Source organism: Capra hircus, chromosome 2, assembly GCF_001704415.2.
Source record: "Capra hircus breed San Clemente chromosome 2, ASM170441v1, whole genome shotgun sequence".
NCBI lineage: Eukaryota > Metazoa > Chordata > Mammalia > Artiodactyla > Bovidae > Capra > Capra hircus.
Window position 1 is genome coordinate 80,373,240 of NC_030809.1, and position 24,257 is coordinate 80,397,496.

The 24,257-nt window shown below is 35.8% G+C and overlaps 1 protein-coding gene across 1 annotated transcript in view; it reads right to left on the reverse strand.

Annotated features, from left to right (window-relative positions):
- LRP1B (LDL receptor related protein 1B) overlaps positions 1 to 24,257 on the reverse strand; it is a 2,198,408-nt gene that overhangs the window by 927,867 nt on the left and 1,246,284 nt on the right. The window contains 3 exon segments of the mRNA XM_018062463.1: positions 3,730 to 3,919; positions 5,260 to 5,479; positions 12,252 to 12,432. Coding sequence (XP_017917952.1) covers positions 3,730 to 3,919; positions 5,260 to 5,479; positions 12,252 to 12,432 — 591 coding nt within the window.

Consider the following 24,257-nt stretch of genomic DNA (forward strand, 5'->3'; position numbering starts at 1 on the left):
TTACTTTGCCAACAAAGGTCCATCTAGTCAAGGCTATGGTTTTTCCACTGGTCATGTATGGATGTGAGAGTTGGAATATAAAGAAAGCTGAGCACCAAAGAATTGATGCTTTTGAACTGTGATATTGGAGAAGACTCTTGAGAGTCCCTTGGACTGCAAGGAGATCCAACCAGTCCATCCTAAAGGAGATCAGTCCTAATTGTTCATTGGAAGGACTGATGTTGAAGTTGAAACTCCAATACTTTGGCCACCTGATGCAAAGAGCTGACTCATTTGAAAAGACCCTGATGCTGGGAAAGATTGAGGGCAGGAAGAGAAGGGGATGACAGAGGATGAGATGGTTGGATGGCATCACCAACTCAATGGACATGCATTTGGGTAAACTCCGGGAGTGGGTGATAGATGGTGAAGCCTGGTGTGCTGCAGTCCATGGGGTCGCAAAGAGTCAGACACGACTGAATGACTGAACTAAACTGAACTTTATGGCAAACAGAAGGGGAAAAAGTGGAAATAGTAACAGATTTTAGTTTCTTGGCCTCCAAAATCATTCTGGACAGTGACTGTAGCCATGAAAGTAAAGATAGTCAAAGCTATACTTTTTCCAGTAGTCATGTATGGATGTGAGAGCTGAACCATAAAGAAGACTGAGCGCTGAAGAATGGATGATTTCAAATTTTGATGTTGGAGAAGACTGTTGAGCTTCCCTTGGACTGCAAGGAGGTCAAATCAGTCAATCCTAAAGGAAACCAACCCTGAATATTCTTTGGAAGGACTGTTGCTGAAGCTCCAATACTTTGGCCACCTGATGTGCAGAGCCAACTCATTGAAAAAGTCTCTGATGCTGGGAAAGATTGAGGGCATGAGAAGGGAGCAGCAGAGGATGAGATAGTTAGATAGCATCACTGACTCAATCAATGGCCATGAATTTGAGCAAACTCTGGGAGATAGTAGGGCTTCTCAGGTGGCATGTTGGTAAAGAATCTGCCTGTCAGTGCAGAAGATGCAAGAGACATGGGTTCAATCCCTGGATTGGGAAAATCCCCTGGAGTAGGAAATGGAACCTATTTCAGTATTCTTGCCTGGAAAATTCCATGGACAGAAGAGCTTGGTGGGCTACAGTCTAAACTGTTAGAAATAATCAAATGTGACTTAATGATGAAACAACAACAAATTTCATATATTTATCACAGAAGCTGATCTATTACTTTTAATTTGATATGGGAAATTATTCATCAACATTTTTAAGAATATTGTCCTTATGTAATGATGTCATTCTTTATGCAGGAAATATAAGTGCACTTCTGAAACTAGATAATAAAAAGCTAAAAAAGTGTTTGCTGCTAAGTCACTTCAGTCGTGTCCGACTCTGTGCAACCCCATAGATGGTAGCCCGCCAGGCTCCCCCATCCCTGGGATTCTCCAGGCAAGAACACTGGAGTGGGTTGCCATTTCCCTCTCCAATGCATGAAAGTGAAAAGTGAAAGTGAAGTCGCTCAGTCATGTCCGACCCTCAGCGACCCCATGGACTGCAGCCTTCCAGGCTCCTCCGTCCATGGGATTTTCCAGGCAAGAGTACTGGAGTGGGGTGCCATTGCCTATACTTACTATGAATTAGTTTAGGAGAGGGTTATAAAATTGTTCTAGATAGCTAATGTAAATGAAAACGAAAGAAAGCTTTTCAATTAAATAAGAAGAAACAATTTGATATTATAAAAATGGAGTATTACTCAGCCGTTAAAAAGAATTCATTTGAATCAGTTCTGATGAGATGGATGAAACTGGAGCCAATTATACAGAGTGTAAGTAAGCCAGAAAGAAAAACACCAATACAGTATACTAACACATATATATGAAATTTAGAAAGATGGCAATGACGACCCTGTATGCAAGACAGCAAAAAAGACACAGATGTGTATAACGGACTTTTGGACTCAGAGGGAGAGAGAGAGGGTGGGATGATTTGGGAGAATGGCATTCTAACATGTATACTATCATGTAAGAATCGAATCGCCAGTCTATGTCTGATGCAGGATATAGCATGCTTGGGGCTGGTGCATGGGGATGACCCAGAGAGATGTTATGGGGAGGGAGGTGGGAGGAGGTTCATGTTTGGGAACGCATGTAAGAATTAAAGATTTTAAAATTAAAAAAAAAAAAAACATTTTGACCATAAGCCCCTAAAAATTACTTACAAATTAATTCCTAAATGTAACTTTCTGTTTAGTATGACTATATATCTATCGTTCTGAAATTAACTGGCATATTACCAAGTAATTTGATAAGAGTTTTTCCTAATTACTAATTTTCTAACACCAAGTCTAAGAGTTTGGTTATGGCATTGATAGCATTCCTAAATATTTTTCATGGTATTCCTGTGGTTGTGTGTGTGTGTGTGATATTAGCTATCATCTATGTATTTATATGCATGTACTCATAGGCATATATATGAATAATATATATAAATATACTCTATACTCTAAATATAAGCTTTTTTTCTTTTATATAAGCTATATGGAACAATTTTATAACCCTCTCTTTAAATACCTCATAGTATATACAGTCATATACTGTAGAAAAACAAGGTACAAAGCTATATAAGATCAGCTTATTTTCTTCCACGAAGAATTAATGATATGTACGACTTGGTTTTCTACTCAATTACAAGTTTACTTTCAAAAAATCTGTCAAGAGCATTTAATCAAAATTTATATGCCACTGATTATTATGTTTCTAAATATTTATTAATATTTAACATTCTAAGATGCAAAGATAAATCCCACAAAAAGAAAAATGTAACATAATAACATGTTTGCATTTGAATACCAGAGAGTATTTTGTTTCATAATCTGACCACTTTAATCAATGTAGAAAAAGGTAGCAAACATTTAGGTTCAAAGTAGGTTATCTAATTTCAATGTCTATTGACCAAAAAAGATGTTGACCAGGCATCATTTCCACATTCTATTGTCTGCTCTGGATAGAAAACTCAAAGTATTGATTATTTCTCCTAAGTTAATGAAACATAATCAATCTGGCTGAACACATATTCTCAATAAGACAACACCCTGAGTCATACAGCAAATTACCACTGGCTATTATTTTACATATGGTAATGTATATGTTACCTAAATTCAGAGTAATTCTGTTTGTGGATAGCCTAATAAATATTAATAACTCATGCAGATTAAAAAATATAAAAATTTTATCTGATTTAATAAGACATGAATATCAGAGTAGATTATTTCACTTTCATAACATCTATAATAATTTAATATACCTCAAATGTATATGAATTGATCAGATAATATACTAAGATATTTTTAAAAATACTATTATCCTTATATTATACATATATATATATTTAACAGTTTCCCATAATGTTGCTTCCACACTGAAAGTTTTTCCACTTCTCACAGTACTGACTCTGAAAATACTGAGGATTTTTACTTTAAATAACAGCCTTTCCAGTAGAAATGACATGAAAAAGGAAGTATCTGGAAAAAACCTTGAACTTCACTCTAATAGAATTCCCAGAGTTACTCACTCAGGATATTTTGAACAATAAATAATACATTTTTTTGGTAACTAAAGCTAAGATTTGATTGACTTCGGAGTGACTAGACACATTTTATCATAAAACTTTAGCAACACTGTCAAAATCTTTATGCAACCTCTGTGAAGTACTATTATATGTAAAACTCAGATGCAGTTTTATATGGTTTTTAATACCTTGTTGCTTTCGTGGATCATAAATCTGGAGCCCAAACAGGGGTGGTCTTTCACGCCTCAGTAATGTTACCTCATTAGTTATCAAATCTAGTTGAAAAATGGAACCATTCATATAATCAGTCCAGAACACATAATTCCCATGATGCGATAGTCCAAAAGGATGGTTCAACTCTTTCCCACTGTAAACAATCTGTAAAATATAAACACATTGTGAAAAATCAGAAATGACCTTTAGAAACATAACCAAATATTCAGAGAGAATACTCAAATAAGTAGAACAATGATCTAACTAAAAACTTTTCTCTCAGTATATCTGAAGAGTGAATTTCACAATGTGAGCATATTTTCCTGTTTTTAGGACATGTTATTTGAAGGAGACCATTTATATTGCATCCATTTCAATTCTCTCATACACAAAATTATACATATGGTCAAGAAATACAAACAATAAAAGAACTTTGTCTGATACTCTTCCCTATCTCTTTTTCTTATGACGTTTCAATAAGATATTCTGGGATAGAAATTGATCTGAGTAATTAGTGGCATTATGTATCTTGCAATATTGCTCATCCAACAGCCAAGGGATACAATACGGTCTTATAACACCGGGAGTGGATGGAATGTATTGATTTAATACTTCTTAAGTCTGTAACATTAGGTTAAATGCAAATCAGTCTTACTTATTTAAATATTTACTTATTTAAAGCATTGTTAGAGTTAACCAAGGATTGAAATAGTCTTAACTGATTAATGCATTACATTTCTCAAACAGAATCTTTAGTAGATAGGCTTGGTCAATTGTGCAAATACCCTTTCAAAAAAAAGAAGGAAGTATATTGTTAAAGGAAACATTTTGGTAATTTCTCATATTCCATCTTCTTACTGTTTAACTAAATATTGAAGCCATTCATAAGGCTATATGTGCTGAGCTGACTGACTATAGGAGAGAATATAGAGGTGATATTTTTCCGATGTTGCCTCTCTCACACAGTCAATGGCATCGTCAATTTCACAGAATTATTTCAAAATCATGTTGCAATGATTCTACCAAACGAGGTAAGAAGATGTTGATATTTATTCACATCCATGGGCTTAAAATTCAGTCTACTCTTGTATTTGAATTCCAATGTTATGAAGTTCTTTATCTGAGTAAGTGAATTATAATAACTTTGTCAAAATACTTAGGTTAAATTTCAGCTCCAAACACTTGAAGATATTTGAACCAAATTGAGTTGGTTTGCCCTAACAAACATCAATACTGTAGAAATGCCATTTTCAAACAGTCTGATATCCTAAGAGATTCTTTTAGAAATCCCACAAATCCTGGCATACCACAGTGAGCTGGGCCCGGTCTCCCGGAGGCAAGTGCCAGCTGCACTGCTTAATGCTCAGCCTCCTTCAGCCACCCCACAGAGACTACTGGCAGCTACCTCAGAGGGGTAAAAATAAACTTGAAAGTATTTTTAACACAACACAACAGGGCTCTGCGAAAGAAGCCTGTGGGTTAAAACAGCAGCATTTGTCTTTTACCTTCCTGTGAGTTCCATTCAAAAACACTTTCTCAATATGATCATAATAGGCATCACACCAGTATAACGTGTGGGTGTGAAAGTCCAGAGTTAAACCGTTTGGCCACAGCATCTTTGAAGTCACAAAAATCTGCCGATTGAAGCCATCCATCCAGGCCTTCTCGATCCTTCCCACGCTGTCATCTATTTCATCTTCCTCCCAGTCTGTCCAATACATCCAGCTAAGACAAAAACCAGAGTGCATGTGTGTTATTTCAATCAGCCGCCAGTATAGTGGGATGCTACCTCAGGTTTGACAGCTCCACAGAAATTGATTACATCCTGATTTTTTCTCCTATCTAAATGCTTATCTGCCCAAAGGGGGAAGTAGCTATGAAATACTCAGGGAAGTTAAGATTGGTGCAGTGGGGTGGGATAGGGGATGGGGAAGGTGCAAATGGGAGGGGACACACACACACACACACACATATAGTTGTGACTGATTCCTGTTGTTGTTGTAAGGCCCAACACCACTGTAAAGCAATCATCCTTCAATTAAAAATTAAACAAATATTGTGAAGTAAAGCCAGTCCAAGTAGACACATTTCAGAAAACCCACAACCCCTACTATTATACTTACTAGACTTGTTTATTCATTAACCTATCAGTAAGTGCCAAATATTGATTCCTTTTTTTTTTTTGGTGTTGATACCAAGATTGTGAAGTGATTCTTGAGGCATTGCTATTTTTAAACGTCCACTTATAAAACATATAATCAATTATATGATTAAATAGTAGATTGACTGGCATGAGAATGATAGCACAGTTAATGACCTACTCCAGACATTATTTAAGCCCAGATAAATTATTATTATTTTTTTTTTTAAGACAAGCAGTTGGATTGTCTTAGTTCTAAAGGGCACAGGCATACTGGGTTTGTTTGGCCAGGTCTAATTTGTCTTCCTGATGCAAATTATCTATGCTTTATTGCTGCTTATCATTACCCCACAAACCCACAGAAGATGATTGAGCTGCACATAAGTTTAATAACAGCAGGTTGACTGACCTTGAGAGTTTGAGCTTTAATTTCTGTCTCAAACAAAAGCATCTGCCTTTAAAAACAAATCTTTTGTGTAAGCTATAACAGTGGGAGAAGGGGTTTTGAGCTAATGTTCCAACTGCCTCATGAATAAGGTTAAAACCCTCCACATGTGTTGTATTCTTGGGGGTCGTGTGAAAGTTCCTGAGTTACTAATTAAAGTGTAGGGTTTAGTTCTGTCATCTTATATACAACTTTATAAAGCTTCAAAGCTTTTCTAAGCTGCTAACCTTGGAAGTGCCCTTATTAAATACCTTTGCCTCTCACATGTTCTGGATTTTAAAGAATTTCTGAGGTAATTTCAGACAAATCTGTGTTCATGGCTAAAAATCTTACTGTGATCTAAGCAAGCAGACTGGGGACAGCTAAGGATATAACACACCATCCACTTGTTTATGTCAATTAAACTCTTTTTAAATTCTCTTAACAGTTTATAATTATGCTGATATTCCTTTTTAGACCTGAGGAAATATATTTAGATTGGTGACTTTAGCAAGTCAAAATACATTCTAATCATAGAAAAAAACATGGCATTATGCTTAGCTTGTATCATGCCTGTTGAAGTGGCTTTATTACTGGGACAAATTAGGAATAAACAGAAGATTCATTTGCTCTAATCCAGTACTAGTTAGGTAAAACTACTTGACTTCAACTATATAAATCAACTATGTAAAAGAAGTAGAAAACTTTTTCATCTCCATTGATATATTTCATGAAATTTTAAAGTTAATCATAACCCAAATCACACATATATGAGTGTGCAAACATACACATAAACACACACACACACACAAGATAATTCTCGATAGCCTGGTGGTGGTGGTTTAGTCGCTAAGTCGTGTCTGATTCTTGTGACCCCATGAATTGTAGCCTGCCAGGCTCCTCAGTCCATGAAGATTTTCTAGGCAAGAACACTGGATTGGGAAGCCATTTCCTTCTCTGACCCAGGGAGCAAACCCTTTTCTCTTGCATGGCAGGCAGATTCTTTACTTACTGACCTATGAGGGAAGCCTAACATATTTTATATTGAATTACTATTTGAAAAACAGAATTGTTTGTGATACAATCCATTACCTGAGGTTATTTTTAATCAAACAAAATATAAGAAAAACAAAACTTAAATAAGTGACGCCTATCTGACAAAAATGGGTCCTCCCCGCTGGCTCAACGGTAAAAGAATTCACCAGCAATGCAGGAGATGCAGGAAACGTGGGTTTGATGGCTGGCTCAGGAAGATCCCCTGAAGAAGGAGTGACAACCCACTCCAGTATTCTTGCCTGGAGAATCCGTGGACTGAGGGGCATTGCAGGCTACAGCCTATAGGGTCACAAAGAGTCAGACATGACTGAAGCGACTTGAGCACACACACTCAACACATCTGATAGAAACTAGATAAGTGATCACTACCTCCCCATTTCATTATCTGATTAAAAGTTATATTGTGAAGCCATAGAATCATTATCAAAGACGATCGTTCAAAAACACACAAAATAGAAAAACCTATAAAATAAGCCATGCCCCTCCTCCAGGGGATCTTCCCAACCGAGGGGTCGAACCCAGGTCTCCCACATCTCAGGTGGATTCTTTACTGTCTGAGCCACCAGGGAAGCCCATAAAATAAGCAGGAGCTAACAAATATTTTTATAGGTGGGACTTGGGGTATCCCTCAAGTAAAAATTAGGTTAAGCTGTCCTTTCTTATTACAAGAAAGAATACACCCCTATTTTTCAAGACCTGGTCAAATGCAATTTCTTAATGAAGTCTATCCCTAGCTTTTCTCTCAGAATTAGCCCTTTTTTCTGTTTCCCAGTGACAGTTCTCATCTTATAGAATTTATAGCATTTATACCTTGTATTGATTTTGATGGTGTTGCATGTCTGATAATTCTATTTTTAAAAATTCATATTTATACTCTATAACATTAAACTTGGTTTTGTTGCTATTAATCATGTCTCCAACTTAAATTGTATTATCTGATGATCAATCCCACAAAATTTTAAATCTATAAGATTTTCAGCCATGGAATTAAAATAAATTTTACCGTTTTAAAACTTGATTGAGTTGATGAGAAAATATCTAGCTTTCAACTAGAGGATGTGGTACTCTTACTTAAGACAGGGTTATGGAAAATCCTGACTGGAGGGATATATGCATTGTTTTCATTTATCTTTTCTTGGAGACAATGTTTTGAGAAATCAGAATTGGAGTTATAAGTTTCTAAGTTATTGGTATTATGAAATGTGAAATGTTTGGAAGAGGGGGAGTTAATCTGGAGCTATCACCTTGAGGAACAGTCCATCATAATTAATTCCTCCCATTTTGACAACTGTTGAGCCCTGCCAATCCTATTCTTTCACTGTCTCCTGTCTAAATTCTCACATTTCTATTGCTATTACAAATGCTACCATCTGTCTTTCATCACTTTTCAAAGGGAACTCCCCATGGGTTGTTTCTCATAGAGCTGTCATATGCCTTTCACTTGTCTTCCTAAATCATGAATTGAAAAAAAAATGTGATTTTTATCCTCAAGACCTTCTAATTATTTTGTTGTCAGCAAAATAAGTTAAAGCTTTTAATTACAACATTGAAGATTTCTGCATAGTTCTAATCTCACCTTCTGCTATATTCCTTCACATGTCCCCGGTTCTAGTCTTAACGAACTCATCTCACCTCAAAATCACCACTAACTCCCCCTGCTTCCAAACAAGTACTCATATTGCCCCTCAGAGTACAGTGACTAACCTATGACCCCAAACCGTAAGCTCTTGAGGAAATTCATTTGGAAATCCTACCCATCCTCTAAAGTTCAATTCTGAACTTTAAAACTTCAAAAATCTTTTAAAATCTCAGTAAATTTCCAGAGTATGCATTTAATTCTATTTGAATTTATAGATAAATTGTGTGCTGTGTGTGTGTGTGTGTGTGTGTATCTGGGGCGGGGCTGTGTGTGTATGTGTTTACACCAAGCACACTGCTTTATAACATCCTTGAAGACATTTATCACCTTACTGATTTCTATTTATCTATACAGTAGTTACTAAATAATGTATTTTATTAAACAAATAAATGAATGAATCCTTTACTAATTCTATAATTGGTTCAGAAGCTTTTGATAAGAACATAGTTCTGAACAGAGTAATTTTTTTTAACAGGCTATTATGGCAGAGAATATCTGTGATGCTTTCTTGTGTACCACTGCAAAAGGTATTATGGTAGAAAAAATAGGACTAAATCAGCTTTTTTCTGAAAATGTTTTGCTTAAAATTATATTATGCTATTTAAAATAGAGCTTTTCAAACTTAAATCACATCTTCATAAAAAAAAAAAACTTATATTAGGGTCAAGCAATTATTTGGATACAAATTCAGATGGTCCTATTTATACTTATCTTCCAATCCATTCGCCACAGAATAGTAAGAGTAGTTTGCTTTTTTAACATAAATTGATGATATGACAACTCTGTTTTACACTTGCACTGAAGAACAAAGTTCTCATCATGGTACATAAGGCCCTGATTTCTTTATGACTGTATCTTCAGTCACTTTCCCAGTTGCCATCTACAACCAACTGTCTTCATTGCAGTTCTTTCTTCTAACCACTGAAAATCTTCAACTGCACCATTTTCTTGATCTGAACTCTTTCCTCATGGCTTGTTCCTTCTCTAAACAAAGTTTCAACTTAAATAATGGCACCATAGAGAGGCTTTTCAGCAAACCTATTGAAACAATTTTCTGTTAGCCTCCTTCATCCTAACATGCTTATTTGACTCCATTTCTTGGTCTCTAGTGATGTGAAAGTGAAGTGAAAGTCATTCAGTTGTGTCTGATTCTTTGCGACCCCATGGACTATACAGTCCATGGAATTCTCCAGGCCAGAATACTGGAGTGGGTAGCCTTTCCCTTCTCCAGAGGATCTTCCCAACCCGGGGATCAAACCCTGGTCTCCTGCATTGCAGGGGGATTCTTTACCGGCTGAGCCACAGGGGAAGCTCTTGGTCTCTAGAAATTACATTAATTGTCCATTTGGTACTTACTTGCTGTTGCAGCTCCCCATTGCCTAGTTTGTAGATAACACAGAATGCTTCATGATGGCTAAGACTATGCCTGTTTTGTTACCTACTGTAGTTCTAGAGCAGCACTCCGAGCGTAGTATATTTTTACAGGAAAAATGTGTGTATACACGTATACATACATAGATATATGAGTGCTCATGTCTGTTTTTTAGGTTGGTGTATGATAGCAGTATTCTATCTAAAAATCTGTCTGATGGGAGAAGACTCATTCTTTGCAGCATTAGAGGCAAACATAGGATTAGCTGGAAGAGAGCATCTACAAGGATGCAGAAATTGACTTAATGAAAAGGAAAAATGTCATATCAGATTTGTCCCTAAATGTTTTGAATCATGTGTTTACATGCTGTAGGTTTCAAATCTAAACTGGATGCTTGCCTCTTAGGAAAGTTTAAAATGGATTCCTGAATCTGAAGAAAGATATAGGACTAGGGACATGAATTTCCTTCCAAATCATCTGGTTCCATAACTTCCGCTCAGTGTCATTTCCCTGAGTACCTGAAAAAGCCTTTAATTCTATTGGAAAATATTTTCCTCTAACATAATACTGAGAAAGAAGATTTTGTTTTAAGATATATTTGAAACATCTTGCCTCAAGGAAATTTCAAAAATGTGGAATAAATATTTTCTTTTAATATTAGGATTGCCTCGGCTTAAGGTCAGAGAGATGACTTGCTTTAAGAGTCGGGGAACAAAATAGAAATTTAAAGAATCCACACATAAAACCACTGAAATTACTTTATAATTATGCCTTACAAAAATCAGTGAGTTCACCTGCTGCTTAGGTCAGCCTCGAAAGAAGCACCCTGATTGTATCTGGAGCTATTCCCAACACAATTTTAGGAACAGAAATGTGGTGATCTCAAATTACAAGTGAGTCATGTGCTTCCTAGTCAATTATTTTTTGTATATATATGATACAGTATAAAAAATAAATTTTGTGATCCTATTCTGAAACGCTGAAATACAAGCTATGAAGGGGATAAAAACCACAGACAAAAACTGAACATGTAAAATATGCATACAACTCATTTCATTCTGAGATTCTATTAGGAATTTTCACTTTTTTTCAATATTTTCATACATACAGTATTATTTATATTCAGGTTAGCTCTGAGCAAAAATATAAGGAAAATACATTCCCATGAATAGCACAAAATAATCCATCCTAAAGAAAGTAGCACCTACTATTTTAAAATGATGTCACTATGTGGAAACTGGTTATATCCAAAATTACATGATTCCCAATCTAGACTAATCAAGAGTAGTGCAGTAAAGTGGTTTTGAATAAAGTCTTGTTTTAAATATTTATACAGTTTCTTAATAATCAAAAACTTTTGGTAGATTTGTTACCAATATCTCTTCAAAAGAAGAACAAGAACAGCAACTAATTCAGAGGATTATTATAGGGGATCATGGACAGAGCACAGTAACCTATTTAATACAATGCCTGATCCTTAGTAAATGAACAATAACAAAAAGTTGCTATTTTCTGAATACATTAAATTTCAATAGCCTTTAATTAAAAGTTAAATCAATTGATTTGTTGGTTTGAATTATTTATCTTGGTGCCAGTCCAACTAAAATGGAGAATGATGGTGCTTGTCTGAATAAATCAAGTAAATGTATTCTTTATACAAATAATCTATATCAGTTGAATGTATTTTGGTAAGTTTACTTAGCATATTCTCTAGGAGAGGAAATCATTAAATGAGTAACTTTTCTTAATCAGGTCACTGATATGTGAATGCACATTTGGAATAAAACTTACTTCTTTTAGGTATGCAAAAATCAAATTTATCTAGCATCATTTTCTTTTATATAAAGCTAATCAAACAGCTCATACCCGCTGACAGGATCCACCACAATCCCTCTGGGGTGGGACATTTCTCCCTCTAAGAGAGTCTTCCGACTCTGAGAAGCCTTTTCTAGCCTGGCCACATTAATGGTCTTCCTATGGCCATCGTTTGTCCAGTACAGGTTATTTCCTATCCAGTCCACAGCAATGCCCTCCACATTATCCAGATCTGCAAAAACAAAAACAAGAAAGGAACAGATTTTATATTAGTGTTCACTACTTATGTTCTACTTAATAAAGAGCTTAATTGTAAAAGGAATATATTCTGATCCGTAAATTCTTTTAGAGTCAGACTTTTGCCAATATCATCCCATAGAACAGATTTCACTTTTGTTTTGCACATCATATTACGTGAATGACAGGCCCTTTCTTGAGATATTTTAATTGAAACAGTGATCTGCCAAAAAAATAGGAAAATAGATGATGAGAGATAAGAGGGTGAAAATGAGTCTTCAGAATAAAAACATAGTTTTATAGCCTGTTCAGAAGTAAAATGTCAGGTAGCATGATCAAATAGCATGTTCAAAAGTAAGCAGGTTTAAACATGTAATATACAAAGTGAATAACCAAAACAATGCAAATGCCTTTTTGCCAAGAGATGAAGAGGTTCAGTGGAAGAACATCTCTGAAAGCCCAGAAAAGGTTGTCTCCATGGAGCTACAGGAAGAGTGAACTCAAAGAAGTGTTAAAATATTTCTGTATATTCCAGACTTATTTTGAAAAAGGACAGCATCACTGGCTCCTATAAGAGACAAGCAGTGATAATTTAAAGGAATACTCTAAACATACAGTCATATGAACTCCTCTAATTCAAATCTTTATAAAAAGGTAAACTCTGATGCTTATAAATGAAGGTTGACAGTCTATTATCACATAATAGCAGTAGAATAGATCCCCAATGTAGAGATTTTTATAACTACTCTCTTTCTATGGTCTTTTCCTCACTTCCAAATTATACATATCATAAATATAACTCTGTTCCTCTGGCAGAAAAAATTACCATGAACTCCTCCTCTTCTTTAAAACCCAAGAAACCATTGTCTCTTTTCCTTCTGGTGTGAGATAAAGAACTGGCACTTACTGGACACAACAGGTAGGAGTATATCAGAGACAGAGATGAGCATTCACACACTCCTAGGAAATCTACATGACCATTCAGTTCAGTTGCTCAGTCATATATGACTCTTTGTGACCCCATGGACTGCAGCACACCAGGCTTCCCTGTCCATCACCGACTCCCGGATCTTACTCAAACTCAAGTCCATCGAGTAGGTGACGCCATCCAACCATCTCATCTTCTGTCCTCCCCTTCTCTTCCCGCCTTCAATCTTCCGCAGCATCAGGGTCTTTTCAAATAAGTCAGCTCTTCATATCAGGCGTTCAGAGTATTGGAATTTCAGCTTCAGCATCAGTCCTTCCAATGAATATTCAGGACTGATTTCCTTTAGGATGGACTGGTTGGATCTCCTTGCAGTCCAAGGGACTCTCAAGAATCTTCTCCAACACCACAGTTCAAAAGCATCAATGCTTCAGCACTCAGCTGTCTTTATAGTCCAGCTCACACATCCATACCTGACTACTGGAAAACCATAGTCTTTACTAGATGGAACTTTGTTGGCAAAGTAATGTCTCTGCTTCTTAATATGCTGTCTAGGTTAGTCATAACTTTCCTTCCAAGGAGCAAGCATCTTTTAATTTCATGGCCACAATCACCCACTTGACTTTGCATTCCAGAATGTCTGGCTCTAGGTTGGTGATCACACCTTCAGGATTATCTGGGTCATGAAGATCTTTTTTGTATAGTTCTTCTGTGTATTCTTGCCACCTCTTCTTAATATCTTTTGCTTCTCTTAGATCCATACCATTTCTACTCTTTATTGTGCCCATCTACATGACACTCCCCATATATATAGATGTCATAAATATTGACTGTTATCATATTCTTTAATCATGGCCTTCTGGCCTTGGGAAAAACAAAATTTTCTTTTGTGACCCTTTTTGCTAATTAGTATGAGCTCTAGCTCAGGATAACTAATACAAGGTGTGATTTGATCTAATTGAAAATCTCATTAGAGTGATTCAGATTTGTTCTCAATTTCACTAAGCTATCTGCTTCATTACCAACCAATATGAGTAATTTGCACAGGTTAATTGTGCCTATGCTTAGAAAAAAGTTTAATTTTGCCTTTGCTTTATTGACGCTTAATTCTTCTGAGCACTTTCTTGCTATAGCATAATGGAAAAGAATAGCTGGTTACTCTTTTCTATTTATCATAGTCTGTGGCTGGTTTTTATCTTGATTATTGGTTTTCAAAATTTATATTACATCTGAAATCTATTCCAGCACAGAAACTTCTTTCTTTAAAAACCTTTGCACTTTTAAAACATCTCTTGAAATTGACTTGACAGTTTTCTTTTTTATATGAAACAGTTATAGCATTATATGATTGAAATTTTATTTCTGACACTTGGGTAAGCAATTCAGTCACTCTGATCCTTAATTTTTTTCCATTTAAAAAGGGATGATAATAATAGCACCTACACTTGTGAGATGACAACAAGACATAAATTAGCTACTGCATGTAAAATACCTAGCATACTGCCTGCAATATTGTAAATTCTCAACACGTGTTAGTTTTTATTAATTCATATAGAATTAAAATGTATATATATTTGGGCTTTTTTGATAGGAATATACCTTATGTTTTTCTCTTTTAAAATGATTATTCAGTAATGATTTCCTGCATTTTGACCAATGGCCAAATTTAATTAGAAATAGGATATGCAGAGTCAACTGTGAATAAATAGAGTGGAATGGAATGGAATTCTAAAAAGCAGAATGTGGGAAGATCCTGTCTCTAATTAGTTTGGTTTTGTCTTTGAAAAATGAAATGTTTGAACTGCATAAAGTAGAGATTAGACTCACAAGTTTTTGAACCACACTTCCTAGGCTCTGACACTCACTTATTCTCTAATGGAGCAAGTTACACCTGATCTTTAAGATGGGTGCAATGATGGTGTTTAATGCATAGGATTATTTTGAGGATTAAATTCATTAATATATGCAAAATTATCAAAAATAACATGTGATACACAATAAGTACTATATAAATGTTGCTATGAATATCATTACCAACAGTATCACTACTATTATAATCTCTTTAGGTATTTATCTTTTGAGAAAGAAATGAATCAACTAGCTTAAAATGTTTTTTTAATATTATTTGTGTGGGTGTGTTTTTCTTTTCTGAAAAGAATGAAGCTGAATGTAAATTTTAAGATTAAAAAAAAGGAAAAATTGAATCTTATGTGCCACTTGGGAATCTTTTTTAGGCTATCTTTAACTGGACAGAGAGAAATTTCCTCTCTTAGAATTGTAAGACAAAGCCTGAACAATCAATGGATCCTTTTCCTAACAAATATACACTGGCAAGGTAAAACTCCACCTCTATATCATTTGGCATATTCCTTTATCTTATGACTTAGATGAAAAACTAAAACATTAGTTTTATATACAAATCATTTTTTATTCAAGAGGGTTTGGTTGAGACTTGCCTGAGATTGACTATTTGGAACTCCATAACAAGAAACCTTCAACTAGGTGGTCAATAACATATGAAGGTTTATTACACTGAACTTGAAACAAACATAGGCAACTACAGAGACACTAACTGCTAGTTCAAGGAAACACATGACTGTTCAAAAGAAAGTTGTTTGTTAAAAAGAAACTTGCTAGAGTAGATTGCTTTGATACCTTTGGGTAAGAGTTGAAGTAGTGTACATTCCAAAATCAACATTCACTACCTCATGAGCATCATCAGTACTACACAACTAATAGCAAACAAAATTATGACCTTTTTAAAAAATCTGGTCAAAATCTTCCTTATGCTTCAAAAAAATACCCATTTTCATTTATCAATAGGAAAGAACTTACTTGTAGTTTTTCAAAAAAACAAAAATTCCAATAATAATGGCTTCTTTTAATTTTTTATAGATTGAGATTATGTCTGTATGTCCCCTTTAAAGAATTGAGACACTTATCTGTATAATTCAGATTGAAAATAGACTTTTCATGTATTCTGTGAATACTTAAGATTAACATGTTATTTGACTCAAATTATTAAAGTTTTCATTACTTTTTCTTTGTAAACATTGTTCTAGTACATCAAGAATAACTTTTATAAATAGACATAATATATAATAGTGTGCTAGAAAAATATACATCTCCATGAAAATCTAGATTTTTCACTGAAGTGAAAAATTCTTGACAATAGTATTGTTATTTCCTATAAGTGATACCTACCATAAATGAAGTGAAGATGAATAAAAGATAATTAAACTTATGTAAATGAAAAAGAACAATTATATTGATTTAAAATAAAACAGAAAGCTATTTAATTAATGTAATATCTAGGATTAGGTGAAACAAGCATTTAAAAAGAAGTTGGAAAATATATTCTAAAACTAAAGCATTATTATGGGTCTGATTTTTAGATATTATATATTTATGGAAAAGAAGAAGATTAAAGTTCTCATAGTTAAAATGAAACCTTCCACTTTTAAAAATGGGTCCAAGATAATAAATAAATAAATAAATAAATGGCTAAGGATGTGAGCAATGGCTTTAGTTTCCTTAAGGTGCATATCATATTTCCAGATTAATGTATAAGTCTTAATGCTTTACAAAATAATTTGATTAATATTGTAAGGAATTAATTGGAAATTACACCCCATCACTGCCACTATTAAAACACAGGGCCTAGATTTTTCCAAAGTATTCAAGTTTTTCCATCCTTAGTATGAACATTATTTTTCTGAGTTAGAACAAAGTATTAAAATTCCAGATGTGTTGGCATGAGTGCAAAGTATGACCACATGCCTTAAATAACTGAAAGTACCCTACAAATGTAGACACATCCAGAGCCAGGGTTATCATGCCTCAGAGTTAGTGATTGGACAACTCTCCTGCCTCATATTCCTATAGTTCAATTAATACAAATTCTTTCTGTGCATTTCAATAAGGCCCAAGGTGTCATAGCTCATATGTATCTGACATGTGTGAATGAAGTTCATTTCATTAACACTGTGGCAACAATGTTTGCCTACTGAATTTTCTATCTCATAAGATTATAGGAGTACTTGGCCAGACTAAAGTTTTCTGTATTATCTGCCCGCAGTGGCTAGCTGAGGCTGATGTTCTCATCCTCAATTTTCATTCCAGGTCCTTCCTCAGTTCATTTATTAGGTTGAGGAGGGTGAATACACAAGCTACTCACAATGGAAACAAAGTATTTTGCTGTTTTATTCAAAGAGATCTGTAAAGTGCATATAGGGGTCTTGAATTCCAGATGAAGAGAATATATTACAAACACAGTGATTTCCTTCTATTTTAAAAAAGAACATGTTTTTATTTTTAGTCTGGGGAGAAGGTGATACAGGTGGTCTCTCTATGACATTCAGATATTTCATCTTTGATCCAATAATGAGCATTCAGTTCAGTTCAGTCGCTCAGTCGTGTCTGACTCTTTGTGACCCCATGAATTGTAGCATGCCAGGCCTCCCTGTCCATCACCAACTCTCGGATTTCACTCAAAAGTTTCGCTCACATCCATCGAGTCAGTGATGCCATCCAGCCATCTCATCCTCCGCCGTCCCCTTCTCCTCCTGTCCTCAATCCCTCCTAGCATCAGAGTCTTTTCCAACGGGTCAACTCTTCGCATGAGTTGGCCAAAGTATTGGAGTTTCAGCTTCAGCATCAGTCCTTCCAAAGAAATCCCAGGGCTGATCTTTGGAATGGACTGATTGGCTCTCCTTGCAGTCCAAGGGACTCTCAAGAGTCTTCTCCAACACCACAATTTAAAAGCATCAATTCTTTGGTGCTCAGCCTTCTTCACAGTCCAACTCTCACATCTGTACATGACCTCTGGAAAAGCAATAGCCTTGACTAGATGGACCTTTGTTGGCAAAGTAATGTCTCTGCTTTTGAATATGCTGTCTAGGTTGGTCATAACTTTTCTTCCAAGGAGTAAGCGTCTTTTAATTTCATGGCTGCAATCACCATCTGCAGTGATTTTGGAGCCCCCCCAAAATAAAGTCTGACACTGCTTCCATTGTTTTCCCATCTATTTCCCATGAAGTGATATATGAGCATAAAGAGAATGTCACAGCATGCACCGTACTTACCAACACAGTAATCTAAAGTGATGAATAAAACGAAACATATTAAAGCCTGTTAAGAACTGAGATGTTTACCCTATTTTCAAGCTTACAAATAAGCTGTTTCTGTTTCATGGATGATGGTGGATGACACAACACTTGTAGTTCAGGTATGGCACAGCTAGAAGCATGGTCATCAGCAGACTGGTGTCCCTTTAGTCCACAATCCCAAATGGGATGGGCCTATATGGATGCCTTCACACACAGTGGGCTCCATTACATAGGAGAAGAATTCTGAATTTAGAAAAGCCAGTATTTTCTAATGGGCAATAAGCAGCCCTACCTATTTGCATTGGATGGATGTTCTACCTCTTCTTCCAAGTTTCTGTTCCATGCAAACATCCTTGTTAGAATATTTCAGAACAAAAGGCAATTGGTGCCTTCCTCTAAGATATGCAGAAATCTGAGAGATCCATGGAGAAGTGCCTCCTAAGAAAAGATCCTAAAAAGTTATAATTTATGTTTTTAACAATGCAGATGAAGTGAAGAAGGATATGAACATGATTGTAAATAACAATCATTTCTGGGTTCCAGGCTACAGCTCTATGGGAATTCTCTATTGATTTATACTACTATATTTTATATTGTTCGACTAGCTATGTGTGATACCTAACTTATAAGTCAATTTGGTCAGGGCATGGTACACAGAAACTCAGTTAAATATCAGTCCAGATATTTCTGTGAAGGTACTATTAGATGATATCAACATTTAAATCAATGCAATTTAAATAGAGCAGATTACTCTCCATATTGTAGGTTGATCTAATCCCATCAATTGAAGGCTTTAAGAGAAAGCAGACTAAGATCTCCTGAGGAAGAAGGAATTTGGCTTCTAAACTGTCTTTGGATTCAAGCAGCAATATCACCAACTTTTCCCTGAATCTACAACCTATAATTCTATCCTGTAGATTTTGGACTTATTCTCTACAATTGTGTCAGACAACTCTTTAAGTATATATCTTTATTTCTTCTTCTTTATGTATATAATTTATAGGTCCTGTTTCTCCAGAGAATCTTAATACATCACTGCCATGCCTGTAATCTGGAAAAGCTTTTGCTCCTAACTTCTGTTAACACCCTTTTGCTACCCAATTCCATCCACTTAGGAAGAGAGATAGAGAAGTGAAGTTGCTCAGTCGTGAAGTTGACTCTGCGATTCCATGGACTGCAGTTTACCAGTCTCCTCCATTCATGGAATTTTCCAGGCAAGAGTACTGGAGTAGGTTGCCAGTTTCCTTCTCCAGGGGATCTTTCTGACCTGGGGAATGAACCTGGGTCTCCCACATTCCAAGCAGATGCTTTACCCTCTGGGCCACCAGGGAAGCCCAAGAAAGAGAGAGAAGAGAGTAAAAATTGCTTCAACATCTGAACATAAAATATTGGAGATATTCTTGAATATTCCATTTGGTCCTATGAAGTGGTGATCATTTTTTAAAAGAAAATACTTTGGAACTTGCTGCACTAATACTAAATTACTCCATTTCTTTCTTTCTTTTTTTTTTTTTTTTTTGGTGCCAGGTCATGATTTATTTATTTATTTTTTAAATTTTAAAACCTTTAATTCTTACATGCGTTCCCAAACATGAAACCCCCTCCCGCCTCCCTCCCCATAACATCCCTCTGGGTCATCCCCATGCACCAGCCCCAAGCATGCTGCATCCTTCGTCAGACATAGACTGGCGATTCAATTCTTACATGATAGTATACATGTTAGAATGCCACTCTCCCAAATCATCCCACCCTCTCCCTCTCCCTCTGAGTCCAGAAGTCCGTTATACACATCTGTGTCTTTTTTCCTGTCTTGCATACAGGGTCGTCATTGCCATCTTCCTAAATTCCATATATATGTGTTAGTATACTGTATTGGTGTTTTTCATTCTGGCTTACTTCGCTCTGTATTAAGTGAAAAAGCAACTCTATTAAAAGTCACTTGAACAATCTCATTTCATAAAAAGTGATGTTTTTACTAGCTATATTTTCTAATATGTTTCATATTTTTGAATTTGGTAATTTAAACATCCAAATAGATGTCACTTCAGTTGATAATTTTTATTGAACCTTGAAAAGAAACACACTTTGCTTAGGCATCATGTTTAGTGAAAGACAGTGACCATTAAGTTTCATATTGAGTTCAGAAGTCAGAGGCTGTACATCTCCATTATACTTATAATAACCAGGACAAAGAACAAATGTGTCATCCCACCCAACCATCTTCCTGCAGATTAGCTTAACATATTAAATTACCAAAAGTGTACTTATTTCAGACCCTCATTAGTACCTAGTGGGAAAATGATAGGCAAGATACATGCGTGGATAATAGGTAAACGTAATAAAGGAAGTCTTAATAGTATTTAATAGTAATTTATCTCACAATAACTGTATATAGCTACCTAAGAAAATGTATACACTCATAACCCTCTTTAGTCCACAGGTAGACTTATAAAACTTAAGCAGTGAATCAGGGGAAGATTCAATAATAAAACTAGACAGGGATCTAGTTTTAAAGCTGGTATTTCAGAGACTAAAGGCAGCTAGAGAATCATATGGAGCTTCCCTGGTGGCTTAGTAGGAAAGAATCAGCCTGCAATACAGGGGACACAAGTTTGATCCCTGGGCCAGGAATCTCCCTTTGAGAAGGAAATAGCAACCTACTTCAGTATTTTTGCCTGGGAAATCCCATGGACAGAGGAACCTGGTGGGCTAAAGTCCATGGGGTTGCAAAAGAGTCAGACATAGCTTAGAGACTATACATACAAGATAATTATATAGTCCAACATCTAGATCTACCAAACATGGAAGGGAAAAAAAAAAAAAAAAACCTGGAAAGTAAAGTTAGTCACAGGGACTCACATTTAGTTAGCAGTCAATTCAGTCAGTCTGGAAATATAGCTCATGTTCCAATGTACCTATCCACTATAAAGTTAGATCTCTAGCATTGTAAAAAGAAAATTATAAATTGAACCAAGATCCAAAGAAAGTTAACATAAGCAACAATTTAGTAGCAGAAAACAGTGGAACATGAAAGAGAAAGGAGTAAATATGAGTAAGATTACTGAAGGAAAGGAGGATTTAACAACCTTCCAATCAAAACATTATTCTCAATAAACTGCATATTTGACTTCTGACCTAAATACATTAGATGGCTGATAATGTAGTTTCAATAAATATCTGTATGAGGGAAGTCAAATATTAAAATAAACAAGGAAAAGTTGAGACATTGCTATAGTATACACAAAACTGAGAAAATATAACTACTAAATTCATGATGGAAAAACTGGTGAAACTGAGTAAGGGTTTTAGTAGGACTGTATCAACATTAATTCTCTAGTCTTGATAATTGTTTTATTAGATAAGATGTTACTACTAGGAAAACTGTGTGAGGGATATCAAAAAATCTCTATACCATTTTGTAGTTTTTCCACCAACCTAAATAAAAGTAATTCAAAATTAATTTTAAAAATTTAATCAATTAAAAGAATGAATGTTTTATAAATATAAATAATGTAAGTATTATTTGTAATATAAAGACTATACTATTTGTAATATAAAAATATATTTTTATTTGTAATATGAAGTCACAGAACTGGAAAAGGAGGTCAGTTTTCATTCCAATCACAAAGAAGGGCAATGTCAAAGAATCTTCAACCTCCCCCACAACTGTACTCATTTCACATGCTAGCAAGATAATGATCAAAATCCTTCAAGCCAGACCTCAACAATATGTAAACCAAGAAATTCCAGATGTACAAACTGAATTTAGAAAAGACAGGGGAACCAGAGATCAAATTGCCAATATCTGTTGGATCATAGAATGAGCAAGGGAATTCCCGAAAAACACCTACTTCTGCTTTACTGACTATGCTAAAGCCTTTCTGTGGATCACAACAAACTGTGGAAAATTCTTCAAAAGATGGGAATACCAGACCTCCTTCACCTGAGAAACCTGTATGCAGGTCAAGAAGCAACAGTTAGAACCAGACATGGAACAATAGACTGATTCCAAATTGGGAAAGGAGCATGTCAAGCCTATATACTGTCACCCTGCTTATTTAACTTATATGCAGAGTACATCATGTGAAATGCTAGGTGGGATAACGCTCAAGCTGGAATCAAGATTGCTAGGAGAAATATCAATAACCTCAGATATGCAGATGACAACACTATTATGGCAGAAAGTGAAGAGGAACTACAGAACCTCTTGATGTAAGTCAAAGAGAGTGAAAAAGCTGGCTCAAAATTAAACATTCAGAAATGAAGATCATGGCATCTAGCCCCATCATTTCAGGGCAAATAGACGGGGAAACAATGGAAACATTAAGAGACTTTATTTTTGGGGGCTCCAAAATCACTGCAGATGGTGATTATAGCCATGGAATTAAAAGACACTTGCTCCTTGCAAGAAAAACTATGACAAACCTAGACAGTGTATTAAAAAGCAGAGATATTGCTTTTCCAGAAAAGGTTTGTCTAGTCAAAGCTATGATTTTTCTAGTAGTCATGTACAGACGTGAGAATTGGGCCATAAAGAAGGCTGAGCACCAAAGAATTGATACTTCTGTGCTGTGGTGCTGGAGAATACTACTCTTGAGAGTCCCTTGGACAGCAAGATCAAACCAGTCAATCCTAAAGGAAATCAACCCTGAATATTCATTGAAAGGACTGATGCTGAAGCTGAGGCGCCAGTATTTTGGCCACCTGATGGTAAGAGCTGACTCACTGGAAAAGAACCCAATGCTGGGAAAGACTGAAGGCAGAAGGAGAAAGGAATAACAGAAGAAGAGATGTTTGGATGGAATTTACTAATTCAATGGATATGAGTTTGAGCAAACCCCACGAGATTGTAAATAACTGGAAAGCCATGGATGCTACAGTCCATGGGGTCACAGAGTCGAACATGACTGAGCAACTAAACAACAACAAAATGTAAAGAAGATGTTAACGGTTAATTAGAACATAATTTGTAGGAAGAAAGGGATGGTGAAAAGTGATATTAATGCTATATTTTCTAACAGTTAGTGAGTTAAATGAATCCTTATGATTCCACAGAAAATTGATAAAGAAAATTAATGCTAAATAATTTATATAAATAAGTATATAGTATAAATTCATTCAGAAAACTAAGATCATGGCATCCGGTCCCATCACTTCATGGGAAATAGATAGGGAATCCGTGGAAACAGTGTCAGACTTCATTTTTCTGGGCTCCAAAATCACTGCAGATGGTGATTGCAGCCATGAAATTAAAAGACGCTTACTCCTTGGAAGAAAAGTCATGACCAACCTAGACAGCATATTCAAAAGCAGAGACATTACTTTGCCAACAAATATCTGTCTAGTCAAGACTATGGTTTTTCCAGTAGTCATGTATGGATGTGAGAGTTGGACTGTGAAGAAAGCTGAGCGCCAAAGAATTGATGCTTTTGAACTGTGGTGTTGGAGAAGACTGTTGAGAGTCCCTTGGACTGCAAGGAGATCCAACCAGTCCATTCTGAAGGAGATCAGTCCTGGCTGTTCTTTGGAAGGAATGATGCTAAAGCTGAAACTCCAATACTTTGGCCACCTCATGCGAAGAGTTGACTCATTGGAAAAGACTCTGATGCTGGGAGGGATTAGGGGCAGGAGGAGAAGGGGACGACAGAGGATGAGATGGCTGGATGGCATCACCGGCTCCATGGATGTGAGTTTGAGTGAACTCTGGGAGTTGGTGATGGACAGGAAGGCCTGGCGTGCTGCAATTCATGGGGTCAGAAAGAGTTGGACACGACTGAGCAACTGAAC